The 16,203-nt window shown below is 42.3% G+C and overlaps 2 protein-coding genes and 1 long non-coding RNA gene across 8 annotated transcripts in view; 1 reads left to right on the plus strand and 2 right to left on the minus strand.

Annotated features, from left to right (window-relative positions):
- Positions 1-3,294, minus strand: part of LOC116674161 (FUN14 domain-containing protein 1) — a 24,445-nt gene extending 21,151 nt beyond the window's left edge. For 2 of the 5 annotated variants that reach the window (XR_004327993.1, XM_032506687.1), the window contains exons 1-4: positions 2,329-2,698; positions 1,645-1,813; positions 1,028-1,103; positions 206-340 (exon numbers count right to left, since the gene is read on the minus strand). Coding sequence is in view for 4 of the 5 variants with exons in the window: in XM_032506687.1 (XP_032362578.1) it covers positions 206-340; positions 1,028-1,103; positions 1,645-1,813; positions 2,329-2,353 (405 nt within the window). In the remaining variant the exon portion in view is untranslated. Of the gene's footprint in view, positions 1-205; positions 341-1,027; positions 1,104-1,644; positions 1,814-2,328; positions 2,699-3,251 lie in introns of those variants that run through there. The other 3 variants (XM_032506689.1, XM_032506690.1, XM_032506688.1) reach the window with 3 other exon arrangements.
- The window catches only part of LOC116674163 (uncharacterized), a 25,074-nt gene that overhangs the window by 1,903 nt on the left and 6,968 nt on the right, over positions 1-16,203 (minus strand). The window contains exon 2 of the long non-coding RNA XR_004327994.1: positions 15,028-15,031. This is a non-coding gene — a long non-coding RNA (uncharacterized LOC116674163). The remainder of the gene's footprint in view (positions 1-15,027; positions 15,032-16,203) is intronic.
- The window catches only part of LOC116674154 (histone demethylase UTY), a 29,476-nt gene continuing 16,212 nt past the window's right edge, over positions 2,940-16,203 (plus strand). For both annotated transcript variants that reach the window (XM_032506659.1, XM_032506660.1), the window contains exons 1-9: positions 2,940-3,456; positions 3,594-3,657; positions 10,606-10,714; positions 10,921-10,970; positions 11,420-11,478; positions 13,706-13,826; positions 14,296-14,350; positions 15,159-15,193; positions 15,982-16,075. In XM_032506659.1, the coding sequence (XP_032362550.1) occupies positions 3,278-3,456; positions 3,594-3,657; positions 10,606-10,714; positions 10,921-10,970; positions 11,420-11,478; positions 13,706-13,826; positions 14,296-14,350; positions 15,159-15,193; positions 15,982-16,075 (766 nt within the window). In that variant the 5' untranslated portion in view covers positions 2,940-3,277. The remainder of the gene's footprint in view (positions 3,457-3,593; positions 3,658-10,605; positions 10,715-10,920; positions 10,971-11,419; positions 11,479-13,705; positions 13,827-14,295; positions 14,351-15,158; positions 15,194-15,981; positions 16,076-16,203) is intronic.

Raw genomic sequence — 16,203 nt, forward strand, 5'->3', positions numbered from 1 at the left:
AAAACCAGGACATCAGAGACAGACATGCATTTAGTTCTAATTAATTGCATGTCAGAAGTACGCTGGGTGTGAGGCTTGGGGCTTTTTTCTACTATAAAGAAGTATACAACACAACCCAGGAATGTTTGATTTAGTTTTAGCAACAGTCAATTAAGATTTGACAAAAAGAAAGTGTGAAACAAAGAGCAAGCTTTGTTGCAGGTACCTTTACCTCCTCAATGAATGTGTTTATTTCAGGGGCGGCTTTGTTTGCTTTCTTCTTCAGGTGCTTCTTTGCTTTGTTCACATCCTTCTCCACCTTCTTCCAATCCACCTGCACGTAGCCACTATGATTGGCGATCTGTGGGAGGGCAGATGACAGATCATTCAGCTTTCCACTAAACAGAGTTTTTCTGTGCTGTTTTGCATCATCTGGTTTATGGTGTGGTTTATTGAGACCCTGTTTGCAAAACAAAATCCCTTTATGCAATACACAAAACATGCACATGTGATTAAAAGACACAGGTGATCCTGTCCCTGAAATTAACTATAGAAAAGGTTATCGTCTTCTATGGGTAATCACTGGTGACTAGCTCTGCAGGTCAAATCCTTTTTTGGGATTTAAAAGGGATGCTGTATGATGCATCAAACAGACTATATACATAAGTATTCAGGCAACATTTAGCCCAGGAAGATGTTTTCCTGACCTTGATAAAAACAGCTCATTTTGGAGAGTGAACTTTACCCACGGACCACATCTCCACTGGCACCCTCCGGTCTAATCTACTTGTAAAAAGGTTACAAGAATGTTTTTAAGAGACAAAATAATACACTGATAGCGCCGCGACACCAAATAGGCATCCAGATGGCCTGCACCCATCTAGAGCCAGCTAACACACACTGCTAATCGTTCTGCTGTAGAGAGGAGACGTGCTGAGCGTCATGCTGTACAGCTGGCGTCTTCAGTTGTCAAAATGGGAATTTTACAAAGGATGCGCTTTTAGATGCAGTAATTAGGGCTACATAAACAGTGTTATGGTACTCTTACCTGTAAAAGAAGAAACCCTCCTCCAACAGCAGTAGCAGCTATCTTCCCAACCCGCTGGAAGAGGTAACCAGCACACCTGGATGAGTTGAAAGGAAGGGAGTAGTGTCCATTACGCATGCAGGGTTTCCTCTATCATTACAAAGCTTAGGTGCAGCACCAACGCCATTTTGAGTACCACCTAAGCTGAATGATTGTACAATAAATGTGAGCAAAACTAAACTAACTCAATACACAAAACTAGAGAACTTTCCTCAGATATAATGGGTATAGTTGGTCCCAAGTGGACTCCTTTAGCAAGTTTTGTATTTGAGCTATTTGAGTGTTATTTATTAATTATCTGTTCTAGCTTTTTCAACTTTTTAGACACAGATATGGTTATATAATAATTGAGGGAGGGGACCTCTAAACCCCACAACAAATACATGCAGATAAGTCTTCCACAAACCTAGGAAAACACTGACATGTGCACATCATGCAGCCTTGGCTGTAAGATCTTTTCAGACAGACAATCTGTCAATAATAATTCAATTAAGTCAGTTAGGTGTGACGTTGGGACAGTATTTGAGTCTCTGCTGTTACAGATGTCACACATGAGCAGAGAGATACTCATGCCTTACCATCCAGTTACCCCTCCCATCGCGATCTGGGTGGCCACAGAATACTTCTCAGCAATCGGGCCGGAGTTGCTCCCAAACACCCTACTCCACCACTGGTGCCGCCGGGCATATTCTGTCAGGTCCACAACCTCATAAACCTCCTCTTCACTCTCTGGGTCGTCCTGACCTGCTACGACAAAATAACGTGTAACGTTGAAACTGAAATACTTTATATGTAGTTCCACTAGCAGTCCACAATACAGGGGTTCATATGCACACTAAATGGCATTTAACCTCACTCACTTCACCTCTTGTTTCCATCCCAAACATCGAGGAGCACTTACATTACAGTGGTGTTTAAAATGCCCGCGCTCTGTCTGTCTGTTCAAACCCCAAAACGTAAAAGCAACCCTTCAGATATATTACGCCTACTGTAAGGGTAGTTCAGCTACCACGGGCTGTAAATGCTGCTTCTTTACTCTATGTAAATGAATTGGGAAGCTAATGCTAGCTGGCTAGCGTCAAATGGCTACCAATACAATACCGTGCACACAAAACTGCTTTCGGTTTCCTTTTTTGGATTCTTTTAAGCATCGAAGTCAAGACCGCATCCCAATTACATTATCGTCGGCGCAAAACGTTCTAAATTCTATACATTAAATAGGGTAATACTGTCGTATTTCTAATAAACAAAATATCTCTCACCTTCCCTGTGATCCACCGTCGCCATTTTGGAGAGAGCGGTTATGTCACCAGGATGTTGACATTGCTAAACCACGCCCACACTATGACGCTCTGCCACGTCAATTAAAATGCTTTGATCTCGCTTGATTAGGCTCAGCAATTTAGCAGCGTTATTACTAAAATGCTACAACTTGTTCTGCGGATGACAAAGATTTCAAAGAATTCTTATGGGACTTTGAAAGTGCAAACAGAGGATACATGGTGTAAAAGGCTCAGAACGAATGATGCATTGCAGTCATCGTTTAAGCTGCCTGTAAGGAAAAACGGTCAACTGAATCCAAAGTGTCATTCTAGTTTTATATAGTATATGGTGTAAATTCATATCACTGAATACTACATGATAATTTATCGTGGGGAAATTATTGCAAGTCTCAGGGAAAGTATATTTTACTTTAATGCACATGGGTGACAGACACATTAATAGAATAAGTACTTCCGAGTATGCTTCCAGAATAATCGTGATATAAAAGATGAGTGGATTGCAGGGAGAAAATTAGTATTTAAGATTAAAGAATGATATACCAGGGAAGTCATATGGTGGGGATGCGAACGCTCCTATTGGCTGAAGAGGGAGGAGAGGGCGTGGCTAGCGCGGCGCGTGGGTTCGCTTGGGTGACACAATTATAACAACTTTATCTTCGCGGCCGAAACGCATTTTATTGTGAAATACTCACATCTGAGATACTGTACTCAGTTATTCGCATTCAAATAGCGGTGCAATATCACTTTGTGATGAAAAATGTGACGTTTGAGGAGCTACCCGGAGAGCGCGTCTGTCCCCCCGAAAGGATTTACTATATCGAATCGCATCTTTTCATCCTGGGAAAAAGTTTTTGATCCTTTTGTTTTCTCCAGTTTTTCTTCTTTGATTCGGCGGAGCAAACCGTTTGTCCCCGCGTCGCGATTTTCCATGCAATCGTGCGGTGTGTCGCTCGCCGCTGCTGCCTGCGCTGCTGCTCGGAGTCTCGGCTCGGCTTCTTGTAGTGGTGATGAGGGAAAGAAAATGGCGGCGGGAAAAGCGAGTGAAACAGAGGAGGACTTTCCGACACTGACAGCCCAGGAGAGGGATAGTTTGGCCGGGATCGACAGGTCGGAATAGTAACCCCGTGCACGTACACTAACGCACACTTTGAAAATGAATTGTTTTCTTTCCTTGCATGTCGAAAATGTTTCTGCGCCGCTCTGCAAGTGATTCTGAACCGCCTATGTTGTCTTCTTGCTTGCAGCTCACTGTTTGGATTTCAGAAGCTTCATGAAGATGGCGCCAGAACGAAGGCCTTGTTGATGAAGGTAGTGAATCTAACTGGGTGTATTTTACAATAAAACAGCACCCTGATTCCCGGGATTCACTCCAAGCCACTTAACTACCATGCACGGCAGGGAATTTGCTCTCAAAGTAGCAAGCCAGTCTGAATGCAAGTGGCCCACTCGCTTGGGAGACCAAGGCCAGCTAGCCGCAGCCCCTCTTTTAGCCAGTCAGCTAGGCTGCTAGGTAGCTACTCTCATCCGATGAACAGCGACCCTGCACCTGCGGCTACGCGGTGTTGCTAGTCATGATAAATGTTAGCCAAGTAGCTATTGCTCTCTTGATGTATCTATTTGGTTAACGTTAACATATCTCAATGTTTGCTAGGCAGCCGCCCTTCCCTGTTAGCTAAATAGCTAACGTTATTCCTTCCAGCGTATCCTTGTGTACTTGCAATTGTACAACCAGCAACACAACGTCGTCACGGTTTTGTGTAGCACATTGATTCCTGGATACGTTGCACTTAAATGAGAAGTTTTCTGTCGTTTGGAGATTGTTTTATTGCAAACATTTTACTCCCATGTCCAACCTAAAACTCAAGTGTCTTTATGTAGCTACAACTGGTGTAACGTTTGTGAAAGTTACGTTGTAGCCTTCTTCAGGGTGCACCAAATACAGCTCACCCGTTTACGGTATTTGGTAAGACTAGCTGTGCACGTAGCATTTGCATTGATCTAGTGTCTTGGTCACATTCTGTTGGGTTGTTTTTGTGGCACTGCATTGCTCCACGTAATGCACTTAAGGGCATAATCCGGTCGTTTTCGTTTGTAGTCGGTGTGAACGAGTTGACTAACGTTACGAGGAACGTTAATGGCTGGCTGCCTGTCCAAGATGGCGGGACATGGCGGAGTGACACCGATGGCTATATAACCCATTTGATATAAATATATTCCTCCGAATCGTGTGTGTGTTGCTCAAGTGTGTCTTGACTTCCTCTCGGGTCTGTGCTCTTTCTGAAATCGTGTTCCTCTTGCCGACCTAGGTGGTGTCGGCTCCTTTTGTTTACAGTTTTTATTGCCCCTGTTTGGCTCCGCATGTGCTCTCGGACTAGAAAGCTACATGTTAACCGGGCTCAGTCTACCTGTACACAACCCACTGCTGGGCTAACGAAGAACAAAGCCCTCTCTTGTGATTTTTTTTTTTTGTAATCTTGAACAGTGGATGATGTAGAGAAGATGATGCAGTTGACAGCTCATGGTTTGAGGGACCATCCGCAAATCTGCTCGCTAGGTGGTGTGGGATACCTAGGAAGTGGGACTACTCCTCTGGCATCAGCCGCACAGAAGCAGCCGAAAGCTCTGGTGTACCATAGAATGCTGAAGAAAACAGTGTGCGTTACAGTCAGTGTAGTAGGTTGCAATTTGAACTGCACATTGCATATGGTTAAAGCAGAAGAAGCTCATTATCATGCATCTTTTCAGAGCCCTAACTGATGCAATCGTTTAACACACTATGTAAAGTCTTTATATGCTTTTTTTGTTGTTGGTAATCCTGCCATTAAAACCGCTTACCTGCCCTGTTGAAACAGCCTTTCAAAGGGTCTCTTTTGTCATGAACCCTCTGGAACTGGTTTAGTGTTAATGGTTCATGTTGTGGGTCATACTTAGTTTTTTTTGTGCTTAACGCAATGCATTTGTTGCTGGTTGACAATGGTGCTTATGGTGGCAGTAACATTTGACACACTCATAAGACATATCTTGCTCCATACTTAGTGTCTGTCGCCAGACTTTCCTTTAACAGTCCTACTCTTTTACACCCTGGTATAAATACACACAGGTCCTAGGGGCACTTGCGCAGTCCAGTTGAATAACTCACAGCCTCAGGTGTCTTTTATGTTTAAGGTATTACAGCCAGACAGCAACACCAGTCAGAAATGTCATAGTTAACGTGGCTGAATGATTTATCGGGCAGACACTGACTTTACTAAACTAAGTGTCGACGAAATGTGACCAATCTACACTAAATACTGTACTTGGGCAGCGTTGTTTAAACATTGCAACAGTGCAATTTTACAAACCTCTATGCAGTCATGCTGACAAAAGGAACAGTTTGGAAGTCTTTCAACAGTTCCAGGTTAACGTCCACAGACGGATTTTATATTGAAAAGAAAAGAGGGCTGGTATTGAATATGCCAATACCCAAAGTTTGGGTATTGAGAGATGACTATGTTAGATCCAATGTTTGCAACAGACAATTAAGAAAATAGCATAGCTATAATTGAGATCCTAAAACCATGAAATCACGTAGAGCACATTATGGAAATTGCTCTTTGTTAGGTCTGTATTGTAGGGCTGCTGTATTAGTCATTTCTGCTTTTTTTACTTTCCCCCAAAGACAAATAAACATTAGCTGTTGATGTCTCAGACACAGAAAGCACATTATTTAAGTTTATTTTGCTTCAATAAAGGCTTTCTGCATGTTAAGATTCCATACCTGCATTAGACACATTGTCTCATTGAATAGTTGTCTTCTGCACCCCCCTGAGAAATGGCTTATGAAAGCAAAATGGCAAATTAACAGGAATTTGGCCTTACAAATAATTAACCTCAACTATGTCTAACTCCAATGTCAGATATTCTGTATTTAAGTCTGCTGAGAATTAGTTGCATAAACTCTCATTTTGTCACATATTTGAACTATTAGAGAGTTCTGCTCATAGCGTATTCGTTTTGATTGACTACCCTGTCTGGCACTTTGGCCACAGCGTTGGATGCACTGTTGCTGTAGATCCACTTGCAGATAACTGGGTTTAACATTTCTAGTAACTAGGTGGCAATGACGTAAACTTGGAATAACTAGACAGGAGAACATCTTGAACGCAGGTGTGTCCCTATTTTTATTTTCTACATGTGAGACTATCTTTATTGGTGGTCAGTTTTAGTTTTTCACCTTCGTCCTTTTTTGCGTTTAAACTGTGGCACTTTTTGCAGCTGTGGCCGCTCAATAGTTAAGAGAGGTCATTAAAAGAGGACAGTATTTCCCATGGGGATTATTCACGTAAAAAGCAACGTACCATTTGCACAAGTTGACTTTGCTGCTCTGTAAATTGAACACCAAGCCTGTTCTTGGACTTGGGTCGTGCCGCAGATGTAGCATGAAACAGAATCATTGTGTTGCATTGAGGTTATGCACTAGGTTGAAATCAGTTAGGGAACACATGCTGCATGGACTTACCTGGCCTTTCGTGCAAAGCTAACATGAAATAAAGGGCCTGTGTGTAAGGGTGGGGAATATAGATATCCTGTATCATGGATATCATATCTGTATTACATATCTTTAGTTTGTGGCTAATCCAGCGAAGTAAATGTGTGACAAAATGTAAAGTAAATGAACGGCAGAACAAGTAGAAAGATCCAATGTTGATATAAACAGTTGTTGAAACTACTTGTAGATCCTGCTCATTGTCTGCAATGGCCTCATTCACTCTCAGATACATGGGGTGCTGTGTGGTAGAAACCGTATGAAGAAATATCTGACGATTGAGAGTGTGTACTGTCATATCACCTAGTCATGCAGGGTGAAATGACACCCCATAGTCTCCAATGATTCTTAAATAATGCTGGCTAGCTAACCTGTTCCTTTGTGTTGCTCTAGTTCTCAACTCATATTAGGACGTCTAATAGCTAATGTAAACAGTGCTTATTTTAGTCTGTGTCTAAAAGGATGTGCAGATCTTTCAAGTCAACCTTGATATTCTCTTACATCTTGCCTTGATACCTCAGAATAACTATGTGGCACTTCAGAGACTATGTACGTATCCGCCGTACTCGTGCTACTAAAAAATGTAACCACACAGAGCGGCAAAAACGGATTGGTCAACTTGGTGCTTCCTCTTACAAGTTTCCAATGCCGGTGGAGATTGTTGATAGTGACGAAAACATGAAGGAAGATGAGGAAAGGCTCAGTAATCTGCTGCTTGTCCTTAACTCCTATCTAGCAAAAACCCATCTCCACCGCAAACCTTGTGCTCACCACAATCGCTGCTCTCCCGCACACTGGATGGAAAAAGGTATACACAGCCTTTGCTCGTACTAGTAATAGTAGCAGACTCCTACTCAATAATGAGGCGCTTCCAACTTTCAGGGCAGTTTTTATTACACTTAATTACTTAAAAAAGGCAATATTACGATGTCAACATTTTGACATTGCTCAGCCTTAACATAATGCATTCATCTGTCTGCTTTCTAACTGTCATACACGCATAACTTCTCCCATATTTTGTATGGTTGCTACGGAAATGACAAAATGTTGAAGTGTTAACCCCAAGTCCTCTGTAGTGAGGAAGAGGACTGTGGTCTGATAGTTGATTGGGTTGTGAACAGTTGTGTTTGTGAGACTGTGTTTGGCTCCAGTGAGTTTGTCTCTTTCTGTCTTATTAGTTTCTGCATCGGCTACCTTGGCTAGATAATTTACTTTTCAGTCTCCTGATAACAATATAAAATAACTATTTTTGCTTCTTAGACATGACGATTCTACTCACCAAAAGCAAATGTCACGTCTTCTCTGTGTTGTGGAGGTCAAAGGTAATCGATAGGGCTTCCATTTCAAATGAAGCAAAATGATCTCCAGTAGAAACTGTGAGATGAGAGATGCAGTGTTATCCACCTCGTATAAACTTGGACGCCATTTCTCAGTTTTCCATACTGATGCTGCTGCTTCTCTTTGGCTTTGAATGGCAGAGCAGTACTCTGCATTGGGGACCTATCTTTGATGTGATGTCAGTGTGGCACCAGAGAAACCTAGGTGCCAGAATAGGTCATACTCAAGTTTGTTTGCCTTGCTTTTAAGAAAAGACATGGAGAATATGTACTAGATTTTGTGTGTGTGTGTGTGTGTGTGTGTGTGTGTGTGTGTGTGTGTGTGTGTGTGTGTGGTGTGGTGTGTGTGTGTGTGTGTGTGTGTGTTTGTTGTGTGTGGTGTGTGTGTGTGTGGTGTGTGTGTGTGTGTGTGTGGTGTGTGTGTTGTGTGGTGTGTGTGTGTGTGTGTGGTGTGTGTGTGTGTGTGTGTGTGTGTGTGTGTGTGTGTGTGTGTGTGTGTGTGTGTGTGGTGTGTGTGTGTGTGTGTGTGTGTGTGGTGTGTGTTGTGTGTGTGTGTGTGTGTGTGTGTGTGTGTGTTGTGTGGTGTTTTGGGTTGCGTGCCCCTGCTAAAGTTGATTTAAAAAGAGGAATAAAAACATCTTTTGGAAATTAATCTTAATGCCTTAATTAATCAAAATTAGGAAAATCCAACCTTTTAAGGACCCCTATGTTAAAGCAGGCAGATTTTTTTTTTAAAGGCCATTCATTTTATTATTCCAGGATACTATGCATCCTCATAAAGTTTCCTTGGCCTTAGCTTAGTGTATACATGGCTACTAGTGATTTTAGCCTCATTCACAGTCCATATAATTAGTTCATGAGTGGTGATGCGCAGCCGCAGCTCATCCATTTTGTTTAGCAGAGGCCGTACGTTGGGCAGTGATAGCAGATGAGGAGATAGCTTTCGTACTTAGCCCTATTTCCCCAAATTTGTTTACCGTCTCAACGCTGCTTGCAAGCGCTTCTAGTCGGCCTATCCGTATTTTTAGCCCACGCTGTGTTGGCGATCTCTAGATCGAGTCGGAGAATCATCGATAAAGTTCGTATGTATGTAAGACTGTTCTGAGTGAAGTGACTGGAACCAGATAGGCAGGTAACTAAGAGAGACTCTGACCCTGGTGGGCCTACATCATGCCTTTTTTTTTTTTTTTTTTTTTTTTTTTTTTTTTTTTTTTTTTTTTTCTTTCTTTTTTTACTTTTTCAAACTGCTTGTTTGATCAGTTGCCTAGTTTGAATAAATAGTTTTGTTAAATATAACCTGGCTGTGATTTCACCCCCCTTTTGCATGCATGCTTAAAATTGTTCTAATAGAAACTAATAAATACAAATGTTTTAATGCAGACATATGTTGCAGGGACTAGTCATTTTATTATCCTGGTGTCATTGTACATATCAGTGGTTAAACTGAACATTAATGAAATGCTTTAGAGAAGATTTCAAAATATTGCTATATTGCGTATCTCCATATTACCTAGAAGTACTGTGATATTATTCATAGGGTGAGTATGGCTCACCCCTAGTGTGCACCGTACACACCACTCACTTGTTAATTGTCTCCAAAGACTCAGTATAGTTTCTAATTTATTTTAGCTCTTTTTTTGGTTTATGTACCTCCTTTTTTATTTGTTACTTTCCATACTTATCTGTACTTATTGTATCTTATCTACACTATACTTCCCACTACTTCAAGCACGTTTTAAGTAAATTGATAAAAAGCTAAAAAAAAAGAAACCTTGGTTTCGCCCTTGAACTAATTAAAGATCTTGTTGCACGGCATCCATATCACAGGTAGCAGCGACTGTTGTATCTCTTTTTATCAGGACAGAAAGATCTATAATTTAAGACAACAACAACAACAACAGCAAAAAGCCCTAAGCACAGGGTGACCTCTAGCTCACACGGTAGTGTGCGCCCCATGTGGGATGAGTCCTTGGCAGTGGCCAGGCTCTTATCCGACCCGCAGCCCTCTCCCCCATTTCCTGTGCATCTCCACGAAAAAGCCCCAAAAATAATCTTTAAAAACATAAATAGCCTTCAGCACAACTCGTTATCTACAGCAGACCTCGTTCCAGTTAGTTAGCGTAGGGCAGATATGTATCTGCTGAAAAGAACGTGAGTCAACTTGGCCAGAATTAGGGAGCTGACGTCAGCCATGCTGTGACTTTCAAAAGGTCTGAGTGGTTTTCTCTCTCTCCCTCTCTAGTTCCTCGCTCTCCTCTTCCCCCCCCCCATGTTTCTTTTCTTTGTATAATGCAGACATGGACGATGCAGTTTTCCCCCAATCTCTCTCAGGCACCGTGCATGTATAACAGACACACACACTGGAGAGACAAATAGTTTTTGTGTTCTCCCCAGGCTGTCCGCTGCTACGATTCGCTCGTCCTTAAGGCCGAGGGCAAAGTGGAGCCGGAGTTATTCTGCCAGCTAGGCCTCTTCAACCTCCTCTTGGAGGATTACCCGAAAGGTAAAGTAATCTCTCCTCTTCACCTCCAAGAGCTTTGCAGAGTCCTCCTTTCCTCACATGATTTTGTACAGAGACACGGTGTGTGTATCTGGAGACATGCAGTTGGTTCCATTCCAGCTTTACCTAAATGCTGACTATCCACTTTCCATTTTAGTGGTGTTGTGGCATTGATAAAGCCTCGCCTTCACTCTCCTGTTTATTCACAGCATTATCTGCATACCAGAGGTACTACAGTTTACAGTCAGACTACTGGAAGGTGAGACACACAAACACACGTGCCTGCATGCTCCCTTTCTCATTCAGTTAGTGATACTATCACGCCCTGTCAATTTCACACACACACACACACACACACACACATACACACCATCTTGCTTTCTTTCTTACACATTGACTTGCGCACACACAGGAAGCGTGTATCTCGGTTTGGTTACATGCTGGCGTAAAATGCGGTTTCAGGTTTCGTGTCTGAGGCGTATTGTGCTTCTTTCCTGTTTTAGTTGACACTTTGCGGTGAGATTAATAGCTAGCTTTTGGTTTTTCTGATTACTGAACCACGTTGCTGCAAGGTTATGTAAAGGTGTATGGCACATATTGGATCCGAGACATCTGATTACATTTTGAACTTGGCCGTATAAATCTGTATAATATCTTTATTTTAACTGTTTTTCCTAATGGCCTTGCACCTCTCTCCATCCCACCCAGAATGCTGCCTTTCTGTATGGCCTGGGAATGGTCTACTTCCACTATAATGCCTTTCAGTGGTGAGTACCAACTCTCATTATGGAAAAATCTTTTCTCATTAGTAGTAGTGGTGGTGGAACGGACCCTAGTTGAGCTGTGGTATGGATCAACACTCATGATTCCGAATGCATGTGAACCACGTACCACTTCACCCACAACTTTGTGTGAAATAATACAGGCGACACAATTTTTCTGTTCACGTGAACGGAGCATCTTAAAATCAGTTGTATGTTCACGTGAGTGGAGCGGTGGATAGAGGCGGTCATGGCTACAGCAGAAGAACTCAAAAAAAGCTGTGACGCTGGCTACAGAGTCGTATCGGCAACAGTTGGTAGTTGAGTTACTCGAGAATAGGTGGCAATAAGCCGGGTACAGGGCACAGCAAGCTGTCAGTCGTTTCGGCCAACATTATGGTTAAGTTTAGGCAAGGCAAGGCAGCTTTATTTGTAGAGCACATTTCAGCAACAGGGTAATTCAAAGTGCTTTACACAAAATCATTTAAACAGATAAAACACAAGTACAAACAGTTAAAAATCATAAGCATTAAAAACCAATAAAACACATGAATAGACAGTTTAAAACCAAATAGAAACATTAGGACACATAAAACACAAGAATAAAAGTTACAGTGCAGCATAAGAAATTTAAAGAAATGAGCAGTCATTTAAAGAAAGGCAGCATCAAAAAGAAAGCTCTTCAGCCCTGATTTAAAAGAACTGAGAGTAGCAGCGGATCTGCAGGTTTCTGGGAATTTATTCCAGATATGAGGAGCATAGAAACTGAAAGCTGCTTCACCCTGTTTAGTTCTGACTCTGGGGACAGAAAGTAGACCTGTCCCAGATGACCGGAGAGGTCTGGGTGGTTCATAGTGGTTTAGGTGACAAAAAGGGTGTTTTGCGGCAACAGCAGTTAAGTTAAGGCACCAAAATGACTAGGAAAAAGATGGTGTTCTCATTTCCGGGGTGAAAGTCCTTTTGTTTTCCCCGGGGAAAGCAAACTCCGCTTCTCAGCTTGAACGCGCAGTGTTTAATGGCAGTTTTTAAAGTAGTAAATGGAAAGCATTACAAAAGAATAGTGTTTTTTTGCGGATCCGATCCGTGAATCATAACTGTAATCTGAACCGCGAGTGTTGTGATCGGGTGCGCCCTAGATTTAAAGCATTGACTCTTTTTTTGACCACTTCCCCATTAAAGCATTGAATCTATAATCTTTAACTAAAAAAAAAAAAAAGTACAGTGAAATAGGATGGCTGTGGTGTTAATGGAATAGTTTGACTTTTGGAAAATTCGAGGAGAAAAGTTAGATGAGAAGACCAAAACCACTCAAGTCTGTACGGTAAATACGAAGCTGGGGCCCGTTGCCAGTTAGCTTAGCTTGATGCCAAACAGAACTTCTGAATTGGCAAAACAAGTAAGTCACTTGTTCTGTTGTGCATTTTATTGCTCTAAAGGCTAAACCAGCCCTGTTTGAAATGCAGCTGAACATGCTTTAAACAAGGGCCAATAATGCACAGGATTGCAAAGTTGAACTGTAGTCCGTTTATGTGTTTGTTGTTACCAGCGGGGCAAAAATGCTTTTGTGAAGCTGTCCTATATTGTTTCCATGGTAACACCACATCCAGAGAGTAATGGGCTGTCTCAAAACTCTGGACAGAATAAAAAAAATAACAAAAGAAAAAGCATCGGCAGATATAGCTATTATTCTCAGTGGCTGCAGCCAAACTACAAATAGTGTTCAAGAGGCACATGCAAATCCAGTATTTTGAAAAGACCTAGGACATCTGTCATGCCTGGAACGTTTCTTATATAGCAAGAGCTATACGTCAACATTTCAACTACCTCCAATAAAAGCAAATAGAGCTTGTACTGGTTAACTCTCTGCTGCAGAATTAGTTATTAAGCTGCCGTCTGATTGTGAAGCAAGCACAGCAGAACAAGTGACATATGGGGTGCTATCTCAGTTACTGTGGAAGGAACAGCTTTAGTGTTCAGTTCAAGATTGCACCCATGCAGCGTGACTTGAATGAACACTGACAACAGAATGTGCAGCACCTTAGATCGTGTTCACGCCTGTTCTTCCTTTCTCAATGTTCAGCACAAATACGAGTTCGCTGTTAGTTGCACTCCTTGTCAGCGTTTAGAGATTTATCACCTGGTCCTCGACGATCACGTGTTTTTATTCCCTCTTTTCTATTTGTAATACTGCCCTTCCCCCTTCTCTTCATCATGTCCTCCATTGGTCCCACAGGGCGATCAAAGCATTCCAGGAGGTGCTGTACATTGACCCGGGCTTCTCCCGGGCCAAGGAGATCCACCTTCGCCTGGGTCTCATGTTCAAAGTCAACACAGACTATGAGTCAAGCTTAAAGGTAGGTCCAGGTTGATTTCATTTCCTCTAACTTGCATTTCCTCTAAGGGCTGCACGATATGAGGAAAATATGCGATAACGTTGTTGAATATCCTGATAACGATATTATTTGCGATAAATAAACCGATCTTAAAGTGTACTTTATTCTGCATTTCTGCTGCTTTCAGTATTCCGCTAAACTACAACAAATTGCTTGTTAAAACAAATTGAACATGGATTTGTTCAATTTGATATGGCATGTAAAACAGTTGGAATAGTTTCTACTTTTCTGTGACAGTTGAGAAGACATTTGAGGACGTTATACTGGGCATTTTTCACCATTACTTGACATTTTTATAGACAAAACAAGTAATCGATTTAATTGAGAAAAGAGCCACAATAAATCAACAACGAAAATAATTGTCGGTGTTAGCCCAAATTGCAGGTTATTCTGTGTTTTTACTGATTCCTCTACCCATGTTCTCTCGCAGCATTTTCAGTTGGCTTTGATTGACTCCAACCCCTGCACTTTGTCCAAAGCTGAAAGTAAGCACCTATTGTATTTATTTTACTCATTTTTAATTTATTTACTTATTCATAATTTCCCCCTACTAATGATAGAAATTGTAGACTTACTGACTGATTTGGTAGACATGCAGCAAATGTATACATGTATTTGTTTTATATGCATTACACATTGCGTCACATTATTTGTTGTGGTATAAAACTCCAAACGCCGTTCTCAGCCTGCCAGCCGGTCATGGAATGATCATCCTGGAGAGGGAATAGTGGCAGAGAAACTCCACGTCTTCTTGTGTTTGTTTATGTTGCTGCTGGGGTTCAGTCCTGGCATTATTTGATATGCCACTGCCATGTCATCACTCCCGCCGGGTACCTGTTACCTTGGCGACGGCAATATCCATTTTTTTGCCCAGTGTCTCGCTGTTTGCCTTTCCCTTAGTGTGTCACGCACACACACACACACACACACACACACACAGACGTAGCAAGGGCAGCCCCTGTCTTTCTTCTTCCGCTCTCTCGCTCTCTCTCTCCCACTCCCTCCCTCCCTCCCTCCCTCCCTCCCTCCATCTGCTAAGAGTCACTCAGGCAGCTTAGATCAGACACTGCAGCGCTTCAGACAAAGGAAGGTGCCGCCAGGAGCACAGCTACCTATCTGGTTTGTTACACTTAATGTAGACCGGCAACCTTGGCTTTCTGACACCTCTTCATTGACAACGCAGCACTACTTTTCAAAGACTATGAGGAGCAATAACTTTCAGTTGGGGTGGGAAACCATTCTTAAATGCCAAATAACCTCAGCCTAACGTTTCCTTTTTCTTTCTTTTCACAGTTCAGTTCCACATTGCTCATTTATATGAGATTCAGGTAAGTGCTTACTTTTATTTAACCTCTGTGTCAGTTGTGCTTTCTCCCAAGGACTCAAGACATATGTTTTGGTTTCTGTCATTTGTAGTTGTAAAAAAGAAACCAGCGCTGCGTGTTGATTGAGTGTCTAAGGCGATGGCTCATCCTAACCCAGGATGTGAAATCACAGCGCATCTAAATTTGAGGGATAGCCCTGTTTTTTGTTTTGTTTTTTTAACCAGGTGCTGACAAATTAAGGAGGGAGCAGGGTGCGTGAGTGGGTGGCATGCGGGAGGGAATAGATCACTCGCAGCCGATCGAGGGGGTTGCCATGGAAACAAGAGTCTGTCTCCCACCTCTTTTGTATGCTGGTGGTCTCTCTCTTTATGTTCTCTCTTCAGTAGAGAAGTACAGTAGCTCTAGCCGGTGCTGGGAGCAGCAGCGCGTCCCAACTAATGTACAGTATGTTGTTGTTTTTTGTGCTGTGTCAGAACACACACACTGCAGTAGAAGTCTCAGACTTAGGTTGCATGCTGCCTGTGAGCAGCAAATCTTTGGTGCAACTAAATGTGGAGGAGTAGGGAGGGCCATGAAGAAGGTTACGATGGCAATCCTGTTTTGTTATGCTGCGCATTCGAGAGGTGAAAAGACGGACAAGAGTCATGGATTGAAATTGAATCCTTGATGCTTTAAAGAACTTCACTCTTTTGTAATCAGTGTTTTTATTTTCTCTTCTCCTCACCCTCTTGTTGTCCCATTACTCTCTTTGACCTTCTATTGCTCACTGCTCCTCCACTCCTCATATCCAGAAGAGGTACCGGGCTGCCAAGGAGGCCTATGAGAGCCTTCTGCAGACGGACGATCTTCCGGCACAGGTGAAGGCCACTACCCTGCAGCAGCTAGGTAAGAGTGCGCACAGAACCATATATTTCTAGGGGGACTTCTTTTCCCGTGAAGCTGAGAAAACTCCTGTTTCCCTTCCATCTCAACTAGGGCTGTACAATTAATCGCAATTTTGATGAAATTGCAGG

The sequence above is a fragment of the Etheostoma spectabile genome, chromosome 24 (assembly GCF_008692095.1).
Source record: "Etheostoma spectabile isolate EspeVRDwgs_2016 chromosome 24, UIUC_Espe_1.0, whole genome shotgun sequence".
Lineage (NCBI taxonomy): Eukaryota > Metazoa > Chordata > Actinopteri > Perciformes > Percidae > Etheostoma > Etheostoma spectabile.